Source organism: Mixophyes fleayi, chromosome 4 (assembly GCF_038048845.1).
Source record: "Mixophyes fleayi isolate aMixFle1 chromosome 4, aMixFle1.hap1, whole genome shotgun sequence".
Taxonomy (NCBI): domain Eukaryota; kingdom Metazoa; phylum Chordata; class Amphibia; order Anura; family Limnodynastidae; genus Mixophyes; species Mixophyes fleayi.
Genome location: NC_134405.1, coordinates 234,867,594 through 234,884,551, shown reverse-complemented (window position 1 = coordinate 234,884,551; position 16,958 = coordinate 234,867,594). Strand labels below are relative to the sequence as shown.

General features: G+C 39.3%; 1 protein-coding gene across 1 annotated transcript; it reads left to right on the top strand.

Annotated features, from left to right (window-relative positions):
* Positions 1–260: 260 nt before the first annotated feature.
* On the top strand, positions 261–15,664 carry SLC35E3 (solute carrier family 35 member E3). Its single transcript, XM_075209514.1, has 5 exons — positions 261–1,013; positions 4,679–4,789; positions 6,111–6,269; positions 6,351–6,433; positions 12,308–15,664. The coding sequence occupies exons 1-5, from the start codon at positions 627–629 to the stop codon at positions 12,492–12,494; spliced, it is 927 nt and encodes a 308-aa protein (XP_075065615.1). The 5' UTR covers positions 261–626; the 3' UTR covers positions 12,495–15,664.
* The last annotated feature ends 1,294 nt before the right edge of the window (positions 15,665–16,958 follow it).

The window sequence follows — 16,958 nt, the reverse complement described above, 5'->3', positions numbered from 1 at the left end:
TTCTAACACAACCTTATCCTACTTCTTGCCAGTTGTTATTAATTAAAAAAGTAATCACACCTCTTCTGAATAAGAGTATTTCTGCGATCAGTGTGCTTCTGCAACATCTGTCTTATTCAAACCGAACTAAAGATGGTTGCTACGAGTTTTCAGGGGAACAGACACCATCTTTTGTTTGGGCAAAATTGTCGCTGGAAGACACACCCTTACTTACAGTGAATAAAACGATGTGACGTGTCAACGTCCAGCGCACTGCGCATGCGTGGAAGTGGAAGTAGTGTCCACTGCCGGCAGGAGGAGAGATCAGTAGTGGATTGTCTCACTAGATCGTCTATCCCGGGTGCACACCTTACTTCCCGCATCTCTGAGACTCTGCTGCCGTCGCCTCCTCTTATAATCTGCTGTGTGTGCGCCTTGTCTTATCATTTCACCCTTATCTAATGCTGCTTCTCTTGTTTTACATTCACTTTTTTCGTTACTTGATCTCAACTCTTGTGCTAGTGTCCTATAATCAGTGTAAACTAACTCTTTACCCATATTACAACTGTCCACACTTTGTTCCTCTTTCTCCCAACTCTTTCTTCTTTTGCTGACAGTCTACCTCCCTGTTCTTGCTCTCATTCAAGATGCCTGTTTCTTCTCCCTGGAGGATAGCTGCTGGCCTTCTGGCAAACTTACTGTCATCAATCTGTATTGTATTTATAAATAAGTGGATCTATGTTCATTATGGCTTCCCCAACATGAGCCTGACACTTGTTCACTTTGTGGTAACCTGGTTAGGATTGTACCTCTGTCAGAGATTTGGGATGTTCTGCCCCAAGAGTCTTTCTGTCTCTAAGGTGCTGCTATTGGCACTTAGTTTTTGTGGCTTTGTGGTTTTCACCAACTTGTCACTTCAGAACAACACCATAGGCACCTACCAGCTGGCAAAAGTCATGACAACTCCTGTCATCATCCTCATCCAAACCCTTTGGTATGGAAAGGCTTTTTCCCTCAGGATCAAGCTCACTCTGGTGAGTGTGGTTTCAGATGAGCTTTTTAAATGTTATCTATTGTATGCTATAACGTGTGAATAATAAGGTACTTGGAATAACCTATAAGTAGCAGAATTTCCAAGTCTTGGTATTGTGATCAGGTATCCACCTTTTCTGGGAAAAAATACTAGCTTTCTTGTATCTGTTATAACTATGCCCTATTAATAACATCATTTTTAAGTCTTATTTTTACCATAGATTTTGAAGAAAAGCTTCAGGCTGTTTAATTGAGCTCCTTCGCTCCCAGTTCAAATATGATAATTGCAGTTAATTGTCATGGTTTTCTCTGCTGTCTGTACTCTGCTATCAAAAGTTTAACTTTGTCTTGTCAAGTGTGGCATATACATTTTATAATAATTTAATTGAGGAAATAATAATATAGGCAGCCCCTTAAATTAAAAACTAGAATATATTGACGTTTTTTCCAATGTACACATTTGTATAAATATATACACACTTGTGTATGAATAGCATTTATGTGCCAAATTAAGGATGTTTTATGGGTTTCTTAGAAGAAATCTAGGTGGTATATTTACTAAACTGTGGGTTTGAAAAAGTGGAGATGTTGCCTATGCTTTCATTTATTTAGTGAATTCTACATACTGATAGCTAGAATCTGGTTGCTATAGGCAACATCTCCACTTTTTCAAACCCGCAGTTTAGTAAATATACCCCTAGGCATGCAACACTTTATTGACTACTATTCATCCAGATTTTAAGTGTGTGTTTTACTGGAGGTTACACGTGTTCATCAGCTATTTATATAGCGCCACTAATTCCACAGCGCTGTACAGAGAACTCCCTTGCGTCAGTCCCTGCCCTATTGGAGTTACAATATAAATTCCCTAACACACACACACAATTTAATAGCAGCCAATTAACCTAATAGTATATTTTTTGGAGTGTGGGAAGAAACCGGAGCACCTGGAAAAAACACGCAAACATGTGGAGAACATACAAACAAACAATACACAAATCCTGAGTTTTACTTGCCTTTATTTTTTAAAGCCTCTAATGGACTTATGCTGTTTTTTGTACACTACTACTACGGTTGTGTGATTTTAAAAAGCAGTGGTTTTGTAGAGGTCGTTCTGTGTACTTTCCATTTACAAGTATATGAGGGGATGGTCATCTGCAACACTGCTGCTTGTTTCCATAAAGAAAGTGTCAGTTGTTAATGGAAGAACAGGGTGGACTGTTTTAGGCTTCATCAGACCTGGTGAAAAGTGCATCATTGGTAAGCAAAACATACAATTTAATGTTAATTCTGTGAACTACACCAGTACTGTATTTTAACATTTGTGGGTATAGTTACACTTTAACCACTTATTGACTACCAAATATGTGTACTTTTGCACACAAGATCTGATGCTGTTTAAAGAGACCAGCTATTAAGGTATTCATTATAGTTTTAGTAACATTTTCTTTCCTTGAATCAGGCCCACTGCACAAAGTGGGCCTGATTCATAAAGGAACGTATCTGTCGATTTTTGAGCGTATCGTCAAAGTTACTTGTTTTTTTTGCCGTATCTCTTGCTCCAGCTACAGGGCTGGTGTAAGTCCTGATCAGTTGTGATGGCAGTCCTGTATGCATGCTATAACATGTGTTTGCAATCAGGAGCAACTGTAAATATATGGATGATAATCATTCCCCACCTGGGAATGAATAACTCATGGCCTGGTGCCCCTCTGGCAGGGTCGCGGCTGTGATGAGCGTCCTGACCGCCGTCATGGCGTTGGCCAGGGCAAGAACCGGAAGTGCCGCCCCGGTCGTCATGACGACGGCCAGGACATGTCTGTGGGGCCAGAGCGAGTTGCGGCGGTGCTTGAGCTGCCGCGGCTTGTAACATCAGCAACCTGGGAGCAGAGGCTATTATAAAAGGCAGCTCAGGCTTCATGGAAGTGAGGCAGTGTATAAGAGAGAAACAGGAGACAAGAAAATTAATTGTGACCACAGATAAAGAACAAGAGAGAAAAAGTAATGATCTTATGGGGCACTAATAAGATCATTACTTTTTCTCTCTTGTTCTTTATCTGTGGTCACTAATATTTATGATCGGGTGCACCCTTCCCATATATGGATAGTCATTTACTATCCTAGCCTTATTAGAGCACCTATCAGAGGGAAGTGTAATCGGACCACCTGGTGCGGTCTTTTTTCCTTTAGCTCTAAGAAAATTAATTGTACCTTGGAACAAAATGAAATGTCATAGCTAAAGTTAATATATTAGAAAATAAATGTTAGAATACAAAATGCTGTTGACTCCTCCTAGTTTCATAGTTTAAAGTGTGTCCCCTAATCTCTAAATTGTCAGCATCATATTTTCAAGATGTTGTTGCTTGATATTAAAAGGAAGGGAAACACTCCTAAATGCTTCACATTTACCATTTACTCTGTATTTCTTTTCAGCAACTTTAACTCCTCTGTTTGAGGGGGGGAAAAAAAAGCTGTTTACATGTAAGCTTGATTATTATATCTGACTCATCTACTGCTTTTTGGGCAGGAAAGTTCATAAATAGCACGACATTACCAAAATATGCATCATCATTACACATACACCTTTTGTTATATAAATCTTTGTTTTGTTTTTTTTTGTAGAAGTTTTCAATTAAACAGATCGCACATATCTAAGCCCGTGTACCATACTGTGCTTGAAAATGTTGGTGAGTTTGCACCATTTCTTTTTGCACTGATATTTTGGAGCACATTTTTGATAAAATGACATTTGGAAACACTTAATAAGTGATAGTCCTATTTGTGTAGTCTTTTAAAGATAATGTTTTTGGAATACTGAGCCGGACACAAACTGATCTTGGGCCTGATTCATTAAGGATCTTAAATTAAGAAGTTTCTTATGTAAGTCTCCTGGACAAAACCATGTTACAAAGCAAGGGGTGCAAACTAGTTTTCTGTTTTGCACATAAGTTAAATACTGACTGTTTTTTCATGTAGCACACAAATACTTGATAGCTTATTTGTACATTGAAATTTAAAGTATATATTTGTGTGCTACATGAAAAAACAGTCAGTATTTAACTTATGTGCAAAACAGAAAACTAGTTTGCACCCCTTGCTTTGTAACATGGTTTTGTCCAGGAGACTTACCGGTACATAAGAAACTTCTTAATTTAAGATCCTTAATGAATCGGGCCCAAGGGGCCTTGTTGGTAAACCTGAATGTTGCAAATCAAAATGTGTTCGGAGGTAAGAAAGCTGTGTTGTCTCTTTGAAATAAGGTAAGGTTAAATTTACTCTCTTGAACTCGTAACAGAGTGATTCATTTCTAAGACCCAAATTTGTTCTGACCATGCCTCCTGATACTTGGAATTTCACAATTTCACAGTACTGATATAGCGTGTTTGATTCAATTTAATATAATATTTTCCTCTTATATCTGAAGGCTCAGTATGTGATCAAAATGTCACAGATAAGGTGGAGTATGTTTGATTCAGTTTTCTACTGTCTCTAATATATATATATATATATATATATATATATATATATATATATATATATATATATACTTTCTGACATTTCCAACTTGTTTGTGTTCTTTTTCTGATTTATGAAATGTAATTTATCAAATTGAATTTAATTTTGGGCATGTAGTAAAACTTTTTAAAATGATGTATTACTTTTGCAGGTACCCATTACATTAGGAGTGTTCCTGAACTCCTACTACGATGTCAAATTCAATGTCTTGGGAATGGTGTTTGCCACCCTCGGTGTTCTAGTAACCTCCCTTTATCAAGTGGTTTGTATTTCTACTGGTTTCTTTTTTGGTGTGTACTGAAATGTAACTTCACAATGTGTATGAATTGTTTAAAAGATCTGTAACTTCCCACCCCTCAGGAATAGGTCTAGTAAATTATTACTATAAAACAGTACTAAATATTAGCGTATGAAATAGTTTGTCTCTATTTTGGATAAATGTTGAAAGGTGCCTTGATCCACACAGACCCCAATTAACTCAAACCCTTACCATGATCATAACAACTTTATAGTGAAGTCCCACCCACTTCTCCGTAAGGCCTTCCCCCTTTCAAGGTCGTTGATTTTGGACTGTCCTGCTAAATACGGAAGAGTTTGGAAAAATGGTATATGTATGGCATAATGCACCACTAAGGATATTAGAAGTCATCGAGGAGTTCTGTGACCCTATAACAGCACATGGTCTCAGTCCTAATTTGCAGCACTGTGGGAGGGGCATTAATCATTATAATGCACAATTTGTCCTAATGAACACTGATGTGATGACATCAGACTTTAGAGTTTATGCATATATTAGCATTACTTGTAAATTCAGCAAGTAATATGCCAAATAAGTCACAGCTCTCCTTCATTGGAATAACAAGGTATTGAAGAAAACAATAATTAAAAGTTATAGGAAAATGGAAATTAGTGTAGATTGGAAGTGTGAATAGAGGGTATTTGAAAAGGAAACATAAGGCCTACGAGCAAAGACAACAGGACTCCCTATTAAATTAGTTTAAAGGAGAAATGAAGATGGAAAGTAAGCCGTGTTAATAAGGCCAAGCCAGATGGCTGAAAATGGTAATAAGAAGACTGGAAGAGAAACTGTTTAATAATCACTTGCTGTGATTCATCATCAGCTATTTATATAGCACCACTAATTCTGCAGCATTTTACAGAGAACTTACTCACATCAGTCCCTGTCCCATTAGAGCTTCCTAGACACACACACACACACACACACACACACACACACACACACACACACACACACACACACACACACACACACACACACACACACACACACACACAGACCTAAGGTCCATTTAATAGTCAATTAACCTAATAGTATGTTGGAAGAACGTATAATCTTTATACAGAAGGCTATGGTCTGGCATTGAACTCTGCTATGAGGCAGAAGTACTCACCACTAAACGCGCGCTGCGCCATTGAGATGATTTCTGTTGCCCAGCCTCAGATAACATCTTTTAGCCTTAGTGGAAGCACTATAAAATAAATAATATTCTAATATATAGTTTCAGCTTGACAAAGCAAAATGATGAAAAACAAAACTGTTTGAATTATTCATTTATTTGTAGTGGGTTGGAGCCAAGCAACACGAGTTACAGGTGAACTCTATGCAACTACTTTACTACCAAGCACCTTTGTCCTCTGCTATGCTGTTCTCTATTGTGCCCATATTTGAACCAGTAATTGGAGAAGGAGGGATATTTGGACCATGGTCACTCACAGCCTTGGTAAGTTTTCTTTGTAAGTGTATGCATAAGTATTAAGCTTGTAGGTATTTAGATTTTAGCATTTTTTTTTCTAAATTACAGGTAATGGTGCTTCTTTCTAGTATTATTGCTTTCACTGTAAACCTATCTATCTACTGGATCATCGGGAATACTTCACCTGTTACGTATCCTTTTTAAATGCATATTTTTTCAAACATCCTATTGGGGGACACAGGTGACATTGGGGTATAGTGGTAGTGAGGTAGCGTGTGGCACTTTCAGAAATCTGTTAGATATCCCTAGCTTCCCCACTCTATACCTCCCCTTCCTGCTAGGCTCCAGTTTAAGTGCCCAGAGTGTAGGTCTTTTGGGCTGCTTACAGCCTTGTTTATTTATTTCTTTATTTTTATTTCTAATCATCTTTGTTTCTGCAGGCTGGCCTCTCTAGGTGTGGTAGCTGTCAGAGCCACATCAGCAGTTCAGTGGTCCGCGGTTCACAGCACTATCGCAGTCCTCCCTCCCCCATTGGCAGCAGTGGGGATGCAGACTATGGGCTTGATTTACTAAGCTGCAGGTTTGAAAAAGTGGGGATGTTGCCTATAGCAACCAACCAGATTCTAGCTGTCATTTTGTAGAAAGTACTAAATAAATGAAAGCTAGAATCTGGTTGCTATAGGCAACGTCCCCAATTTTTCAAACCCGCATCTTAGTAAATCTAGCTCTGCGTGTCTGACCTCCCCGCTGCGTGTCTGACCGAGCGACTGGGCTCGGTCACTGTTCAATACCATAGCTGAGCTTGTCCAATTGGTGAGATCTTAGTCTGTGGGTGTTGCTATCCTAGACCCTCCTGCTTCTGTAGTGACTGGGGTGGGTTCTGATGCTGGTTCGCTAAGACAGGGCCCGGTTGAACCTGTGCTTGCAGATTCTGTGGAACCACCTTGGGTCCGTGGTCTTGCATCCTCGGTACAGGGATTGGTTTCAGTTTCTTCCTCCTTGAAAAGGATGTTGCATTCCGCTACACCATCCTCCTCTCACAAGCGCAAGCGGGTGGCGGCATCCATACAGAAATGTGAGTGAAATTCTGACTCTTCTTCCCAGGAGGAAGGCGAATTAGTGGTTGATTCTGAATGGAACGCTTCTTCCATTATGCAACAGGTTCCTTCTGACCGTCAGGGGGTGGATGATTTGATTCGGACTGTATGACAATTCTCCCTCTACTCAATGCCACTACTCTTAAGTGTGGCGCAAATCGTAAGTTTGAGAGCATCCTTAAGTCCGTCTTTGTGGGGGCCTCCTTGTGGCCTGTTTTGGCATTGGTGTGGGTCAACAAAGCAGTTGAACGTTGGTCAGAGTAGCTCTCTGAGGGTCTGTTGGCCAGGCGCCTGTATTCTGAACTTCTACCTTTAGTAGAACAGATTCAGAGGACGACAGATTTCTAGGGAGAGGCGGCCCTGGATGCAGGAATCATTGGGGCATGAATCTCTGCTTTGGCGGTGACAGCTCGTCGGAATCTCTGGCTTAAGTCTTGGGAGGTCAATGTGGAGTGTAAAAGAACTATGGAAACACTCCCTTTTTCTGGGGGTGCTTTGTTTGGCCCACAGTTTGACACATTATTAGTCAGGCAACAGGAGGTAAAAGTACTTTTCTTCCTGTCAATGCTTCTAAGCCTAAGATGTCCAGGTTTCCGTTCCTTTCGATATTCAGGTCCATCTTGGGGTCAGTGTTCCTCAGGGCAGTCCTCCAGAAGTTGCTTGTCTGCACTAGGGGAGGTATGCAGCATGGACGTCAGGCCTGGTCGGACAAGCAGTCGGCGTGATTGGCATTCCGCTCCTCTATGGCCAGCTGTGGTGAGGGCACGTCTTCTCGTGTTCAGGGATCAGTGATTTTGTTCTACCACTGATACCTGGGTTAGAGAAGTCATGGACCGGTGGTACATGATCGATCTCTTTAGTTATCCTCCCAGGTGGTCTCCATAGGGCTTCCCGGTTGTCTGCAAAAGCGTCTGGCCCTGCGATAGGCCATTTGCCCCATGATGTCTTCCGGAGTGATTATTTAGTTTCCGGAGTCACAAAAAGGTTTGGGGTTTTATTCCAACCTTTATCCTTCAGACCAATTCTGAATCTGAAATCTTTGAACACCCAGGTCAGAGTTTATAGGTTCAAGATGGAGTCTTTGCAGTCAGTGATTTACAGTATAAAACAGGGGAAGCTTATGGTGGCCTTAGGCATCCTTGATGTCTATCTGCATGTTCCCATCTGGAAGGGTCATCAGTCCCTCCTCAGATTTGCGGTTCAGTCAGATCACCAATTTCAGGCACTTTCATTTGGTTTGCCTATGGCCCCGTAGGTCTTCACCAAAATCATGACCATCATGGCTGAGCTGTTGCGGTCCAAGGGGATTACGATCATCCCATACCTGGACGATCTTGTTTTTCAAGGCAGTCGCCAGCGGTACTTCTGTCTCATATTCAGGTAGTAACCAGGACTCTGGAGTTCAGGGATGGATTTTCAACTTGAAGAAGTCCAAGTTGACTCCAACCCAGTGAATGATTCTTTCGGGACTCCTATTCGATACCCAAAAACAGCGGGTGTCCTTGCCTCTGGACAAGATTATGGCCCTGCAGAAGATGGTAAAATATCTGCTGGCTGTCAAACAGACCTCCTGTGCATGTCGACATGAAGGTTCTAGGCAAGATGGTATTGACTTTTGAGGCGGTCCAGTTTGTTCGGTTTCATGCATGGGAGTTCCAGTTGGAACTCCTGTTGAAATAGAACAAATCCCATCTGAATCTGTCCGGCCAGGTGTTCTATCTGTCTCATCGTGTGTGTCATTAACTCCTTTTGGAGGTTGCAAATAACCTCTGCACGGATCACCCATTGGCGTTCTGGGATTGGATCTTGCTCGCAACAGATGCAAGTCTTTCGGCTTGGGGAGCAGTCAGTATTCTTCAGGGTCTTTGGACCCTGAAAGAATTCAAACTTCCAATTGATGTATTTGAAATGATGGCAGTATTCCGTGCTCTCATCAGCGCACAACATCTGCAGGGAAGGATGGTGAAGATTCAGTCGGACAATGCCATGGCAGTGGCATGCCTCAATCACCAAGGCGGCAAAAAAAGTCCCTTGGACACGCGAGAGATTCACAGGATCTTTCATTGGGCCGAAGTCCACATTCAGGCAGTCATGGCCATCTTTATTCTAGGCGTAGAAAATTAGGAAGCCGATTTTCTCAGCAGACACTCTGCAGCCGGCAAATGGTCCCTCCACCCAGAGGTGTTTTGCCACTTGGTAGACAGACGGGGTCAACCGGACATCGTCATGATGGCGTCTCAGTTGAATCACAAAGTTCAGCTCTTCTGCGCCCGGGCGAGTCGTCCATTGGCTCTCTCCATGGACGCCATGTCTGCTCTGTGGCAGTTCTGTCTAATTTACTTAATCCCTCCGGTGGCCATGCTTCTGAGGGTTATAGAACAGAGAGAGGGCTTTCCAGTCATCCTGGTAGCCCCAGATCGGCCTCTGAGAGCTTGATACTCAAGACGTTCTTTCCATGGTTGGGAGCTGGTCGTGGCATCTGCCGTTATGGCCAGCCGTTTTATCATCACGGTTTAGAATGTCTGGCTTTAACGGCGTGGCTGTTGAAGCCATGATCGTTAGAGCTAACGGCCTGTCCAAGCACATGGTTCAGACCATGCTTTGGACTCGCAAACCGGGTGCAGCCAAGATATATCATCGTTTCTGGAGGACATATACTGCCTGGTGTGAAAGGAAGGGGTATCCTACCTCTTCTTTCTGTTGTCCAGTTTGCTTATGTTCCTACAGGATTTGTTGGACACTGGTTTGCACCTTAGTTCGCTTAAGGGTCAGGTGTCGGTGCTCTCGGTTTTCTTTCAGAGAAGGCTGGCTGTGATGCCGGATGTTCAGATTTTTATTCAGGGGGTTCTATATGTACAACCTCCATATGTTCCTCCTGTGGCGCGAAATTTGAACCTGGAGTTGAATGCTTTACAGCATTCTCCGTTTGAACCCTTGGGCACGGTGGAATTAGTTTTTGACTTGGGGAAAACGGTTTTCCTCTTGGGCATCTCTTCCGCTAAAAAAGTTTCAGAACTTGCAGCTTTGTCTTGCAAATCTCATCCTCTTATTTTTCATAAGGATAGGGCAGTTCTTCGGACGAAGACTTAATTCCTCCCTAAGGTAGTGTCTAGATTCCACCTAAATCAGGACATTGTCATTCCTGCTCTTACAAAATGTAGGTCTTCAGAGGACGAGGTTTCTCTTTCTTTAGATGTGATCCACGCTTTACGCACAAATGTCCGTAGGACCCAAAATTTGAGTAAAAAAAGAGGATCTTTTGGTCCTCTATGATGCGCAGAAGAGAGGCTGGCTTGCCTCTAAAGTATCTATTGCTCGATGGATTACGGCTGTAATCCGTCAAACCTATACTGGGGCTGCACAGCCTGTTCCTGATCCTCTTCGGGCTCATTCCACAAGGTCGCCCATCCTTGACGCTCTAGTTTTTTGTCTTGATTGTTTGACCTGTTCTCTTTTTTGTTCAAGGAAAGTCAATGTTTTCTCTTTTCTGTTTTCTTTATATTAAACATGAACTGTAGCCTAGCAGAAAGGGGAGGTATAGAAGGGAGAAGCGAGGGCTATCTAACAGCTTTCTTAAAGTGCCAAACACTACCTCAATACCGCTATACCCCAATGTTCCCAGTGTCCCCCAATGGACTAGGAATAAACGGATTTTACATAGGTATAAAAATCAAATTTTCCATAAGAGCTTAAGATTTGTAAAGTTGTAACCTACTTACTAAAATTAGTCCTCACAAATTCACACACAAAAAAAGAGGCTTGTTTATGTCTATTGTGGTGCATATGAAAAGTTAATAAACTATGTATGCAGGAAAATCACTTCTATGCAAGTATTTCTTTGTAGACTGGATAGTAAGCATGGTGTAATACCATATTTTACAGGAGCACATTGTATTAGGAGACTAATATGAATATTGGTAATCTCTTCCAAAAATGTGTTTCATGTTTCAATGAAATGACACAGGGGCCGATTTCAATTCAGCCAGCTTAGTCTAAGAATAATGCAACACTAATACTATTACCGTTAATATGGTAATTTTAACCTGGAGTTTTGCTTCACGGTCCCGAGGGCAGCGATCAAACATCAGCATTAAAATTACCGTACTATTGATAATACTGCACACTTACCATAGTAATAGTGCGCAGGCGTTTTTCTACGAATACCACAGTCCAATTGAATCGTCCCCACAGTATCTTTTGGCAGTCTTCAAAAAAATGCCATCATGCCTCTGTCATTGCGTGTGTTGTTACTGAACTGTTACCAGACCCTTTTAATAGTGAATGGAATAGTAAAGTATAAGGGTGCTCTTCTGAAGCATTAACTAAATATATTGCTTTGTTTTTCTGACTTCTGTGATGTTTAGTTATGTATTTAGATAATTATGCAGAATTGTCAATTTTCACTTTCCTCAGCTCTACTGATCAATCAGTACATCTGAACCCAGAAAGTAGGCCTGTGTTGTAACCTAAAAAAAACACTCTGCTGGTAATACTAAATTTCTTCTCTATTGTATTTTTTTAAAAAAACATTAATAATAGTTGCAGGAGGGCATGTACAATTGAATACATTTCAAATCATCCAACAATGGAAACCCATTGTGAATATTACATCTCTCATCTGTACTTAGTATAGCAAATATGTGGAGAATTTTTTTTTTTTTTTTTTTTTTTTATTGCATATTAACTTGTAAACCTAGGTTTTAGGGATTGGTGGATTGCTTCTTTCCTTACATATTCTCTACCCCTTTCTCTTTGCGCTGGGAGATCTCTTTTTATTTATTCCAACTAGGGGTGTGGGACTCTTCCCCCATTTTTATCTCCCCGGCTGCCTATTTTTTCTTTACCCGGGAAGCGCAGACTCCCCACAATTTACATTTCTAGGTTTTAGGGAGCATTTATAGAAAATAACTATTGCTTTTTAATGACTTATTACAGCTGTTTTAATGTTGATCCTTAACGCATACGTAGCTACAATATGTTTGGACACTTCAAGTTCTGCATTACTCTTTTGGGAGGATACATCTTATTTCAGGACCCCCTCTCTCTTAATCAGGGAGCTGGAATACTGTGTACACTGCTTGGTATTTTAGCGTATACCCACTTCAAACTAAGAGAACAGGAAGTGAATAAGAGCAAATTAGTTCAGAGGCCGTAATGCTTAAGACTGCAGTATTATAAAGGACACTTTAGTATAAAAAAAGAAATCTGTTTTATTTTTGCTTTTGTTTTTTGTAAAAGAAGACTATTAAACAAAAGAAGTGAATGCCATTTCAGCATTTAATGCATCTTATGCCATGAACAAGTGACGGTATTTTGAAGTGTTCCGGAAGCTAGAAGGCGACTGCAACGATATAATGTACATGTATTACTGTGGACCATTTCTTAATCTAAGTATTTGCATAGTGCTTATGAACATCTCATCTTTATAATTGGTCATAAAAATTCTTACTTGTTTGCTAAAGTCAATGTGAAACAAGAAAAATGCAAGATTCTAAAGTTTGGGATTTTTTTTTATCATATTGAAAAGCAAGGATATTTTGGTTATTTTTATGTGGTTTTTTTTTTTGGTGAGTGATCCCTATATAAATGTTCCTTACCATTTTATGAGTTGGAATGTGTAATTACTAAAAGTGTGTATGTCGAGAAACTTTGAAACCTCTATGAGTGCTATTTCAAAGTTTGAGGAAAAAATATTCTCCAAATATTCAGTATTCATATTGAATAAATGTGAAGAACATAAGATAATTTTTTAGTTATTGGCAAGTCTCTTGTGACTACATTTTATGTTTTAGATGCTTTGGATGTAAAAGAAAAACCTATTTCAGATTTCATTAGACTGGAGACAAAAGGTCTTGGATTATCAGACACAACAAAATTTTGTCCATTAAATGGAAATGAATAAACGAATGCGTGGAAATTGTGCAGTCTTACTATTTAGGAAATTGGGAGTTATGATCGTACTACTGATATCCTAAAAATAAAATGATTGCTGCCATTCAGTGACTTTGTCATACACATTGACGTCACCAAGCACATGCTCCTACAGTCATTGAAAAGCGTTGCTATACAAGGTAATGAGAAAGGGTGTGTCTGGATTATTTAGGGAGAAAAACTGACCATATTAAAATGTGGAACAAGTAGGGAATAAACTACTGCACTAGAGATCTCAAAAAGTGACTATAATTACTGTTAACTCCCCTATATCTTTTCATAAGAACCTAAATTTGTATTAGATTGCAAGCAGGTGCTATTACTTAGCTAGCTAGTAGCAGATACATAGACAGAAAAAGCAAAAGTTAACATATGTAGTGCACTAACAGTAGGTATTATATTATTTGCTTGATAAGTGTCCTTGACTGAATAATATTTGACAAAGATTTAGATTAAATAGATCAGAAAGGGGAGGAGCTAGGGCTATCTAACAGATGCAGTATTAGTATGTGACATTGTGAGCATGAGGGATAACTTAGATAGTAGTCACCCATATGCTTTGGGATCAAATAGTACTTCTGATGGAGATTTTAGAGCCGATGCTACAATTATATTCATACATGATATCAGACACTTCCGTTTAAAATTTATGTGATAAGGGCTAAGGAGGGGATTCAGTTGATCTCACGAACGTGGACCATGCACTATTACCATTTCTATGGTAATAGCACGAATTACTACCAGTAATGCGGTCATTTCAATGCTGATTTTTGCTTGCAGCTCTGTGAGCCACAAGCAAAAATCTGTGTTAATATTACCATACTAACGGTAATAGTACGCAAGCCCCATTGTTCTCATGAACAAATGCGGTCAATTGAATCCATAAATGTCTAGCCTGTATATTTATGACAAGAGGTACAACTACAAAAATAGATATTAGAAAGTGTCTCCAATCACTTATTTACCCTGTGAGAATAGTGACACACCACATTGCAACATACCAGGTGGTTACAAGGTATCTATAATTGTTACTTGGTATTTTCTGCATCATATAAACACTTGGGGGCATATTCAATTCTTTGAAGTCCCCGCGGCGTAAAAACTATTACCATTATTACGCTAATAGTAAGCTGGATTTCAGCTCGCAGCTCCCTGAGCCACGAGCTGAAATCCAGCGAGAAAACTACCGTAATAACGCTGCGAGATTTTTGGCGTTTCTGCCATCAATTGAATATGCCCCTTACATTGCTTTTCTAATAGTTTGGAACAAAGAGAAAAATTTGAAAGAGATATAACAATGCCCCCATTAATAGTGTATATAGGCATGCGGATTGTGATTATATTTTTGAAATATAATGAGGAAGAAGATTGTTTTTACTTCTTTAGAGATCATGAATACTTACTAAGAGGTTAATTTTTAATAGCTTTGTAAAAACTGCATATTGACACTCGGGGGGGGGGTAAATTTATCAATCTTCGGGTTTGAAAAAGTGGATATGTTGCCTATAGCAACCAATCAGATTCTAGTTATTTAGGACATTCTACAAAATGACAGCTAGAATCTGGTTGCTATAGACAACATCTCCACTTTTTTCAAACCCGCATCTTGATAAATTTGCCTCTTGGTGTACAACCTTTTCAATTAACTTTTCATTAAATACACAAATTTTAATATTTTGCTGGGCTTTTATTTAGTATTTAGAAGATATTTTAATAAATTACTAATAAAATAATTTTTAATCTAGAGGATGCATAATCCTTTTTTGAAATACAAATGACATCATATAATACTGTTATCACACTACACATGCTTACTCTTCCTTTTTTCTGTCTATGTAATATTAAAATGTATTTTAATGGATGACATTTAGGCAGAAGCGTTCATTTTGATAGACAGGAAAAGTTTAGCATATAAGATGTTGATTTTAAAATAACCATTAAAAACCTGTATTATTGAATATTTGTTAGGCCACTTCTCAAACATGATATAGTAACTGGTCTAATTAAAGATTGTATTAGCAAAAGTGGGGGTGAGAGTGATGTGGTGTGACAGTGCTATCATAAACATGTTAATGTAAGGATTTTGTTTTATTCCTAAAGGAAGCACACCCTCGGCTATATCAAGCCTCCCTCCTGATCAATAAATTAAAGAAAGCTAGGTAGAATGAACATAAAAATTGTTATATTCGTAACACAACAAGTCATGCCTGCCTACAAAGAACCAATGTTGCATTACCCTCAGGAAGCCCATACACGCACTTATACTAACAATCTACATAAACCTGAGTGGAAACTGTGATGTGATGCATGTTTTTATGTTACCACATGATGAATAGTTAATATGAGAAATATTTTCTTACTGTGAGCACAAAAAAATAAATTTAACAGATTTTTTTACTGCTCCTGTGCCAGTTTGTGTCTTTGGAATCTTTGTCTTAGTGGATGCGTGAAATTTCATGAGCTGGGCACATGTTAAAAAATCCAAACTGGACATTTGGCAAACTGTTTTCTTAGAGAAGATGGCAGTTGGTCAGCATATTACAAGTATACAATTTTTATTATACTGCTAATTGTTTTCTATATCTGAATATCATTGGCTATCTGGTAACTGATTTCTGCTTGGTGAGAGCTATTATTATTATCGTTTATTTGTTAGGCGCCACAAGGTATCCGCAGCGCCGTACATGGTACAAACAGTAGACTATACAGGGTAGAACAATATAGAACAATAAACACAAAGCTACACATGGATGTCCAGGCTGTGTTGTTTCTCCGATTCAGCTATGTCCTATTGAGCTGCTATTGAATAGAACAGAATGCAGCTCAAATGTTATTGTAAAAAAAAAATGTATAATTGATCCCTATGATAACCCTGAAGGCCATTTACTAAACCAATGGAGCTTGGATGCCTCATGGAGCATAGATACAGCTTGCAGCATTATTTTTCCTTGTATGCTCCTTTTGTGCTTTCACAAAACCTTATCTCAAGTGGCCATAAGATGTTGCTTTGCAATCGTGGATCAATGATCCTTTTTTTCCCAAGTTATTTGTGATCGGTATTTTATTCCGTTCAATAACAACTTAACAGAATCTAGTTCAAGCAGAAGGTTAGCACAGGCTGAAAGTGTGTGTGTGTGTGTCCGTCCGTCCGTCCGTCCACACTTAAAACATCTTATGAGGATTTTACTAGTCTAGCAGTAAGGTAGTATGGCTGGATCACTTTTATAAATAACTTATTGTAGATATTTGTTTTAATTAGACGTGCAGTGCACCTCTGTATATCATTGCAAATTTGCTTTTTTTTTTTATATTTGTATGTGTGGAAATGTATTGATTTCTGAGACAGTATGTCAGGTTTGGGTTTTGCAGCTGGCTGGAGACAGGTAATCATGTTAATTTAGACCTTTTCATTTCTGAGTTACCAAAACATCTGTTGAGCCTAGAAGACAGGAGGAGGTAATTATACTTGCTGGTAGACTCCCTATGCAAGTGATCACCGATGAATGTGAATTTTGCAAGTTAAATTGCGTTCAAAGCAAGATTAGAGAAATGTTATATCCTGATTGAAAACATTCAATAGAAAACCTCAGACGTAGGTGCCACTAGCAGCAATGTAAAAATGTGTTAAACCCCTCCAGGCTTAGTTATGTGTAGGCTCCATGAAGCACCTGGATTGGTTAGAGGGGCA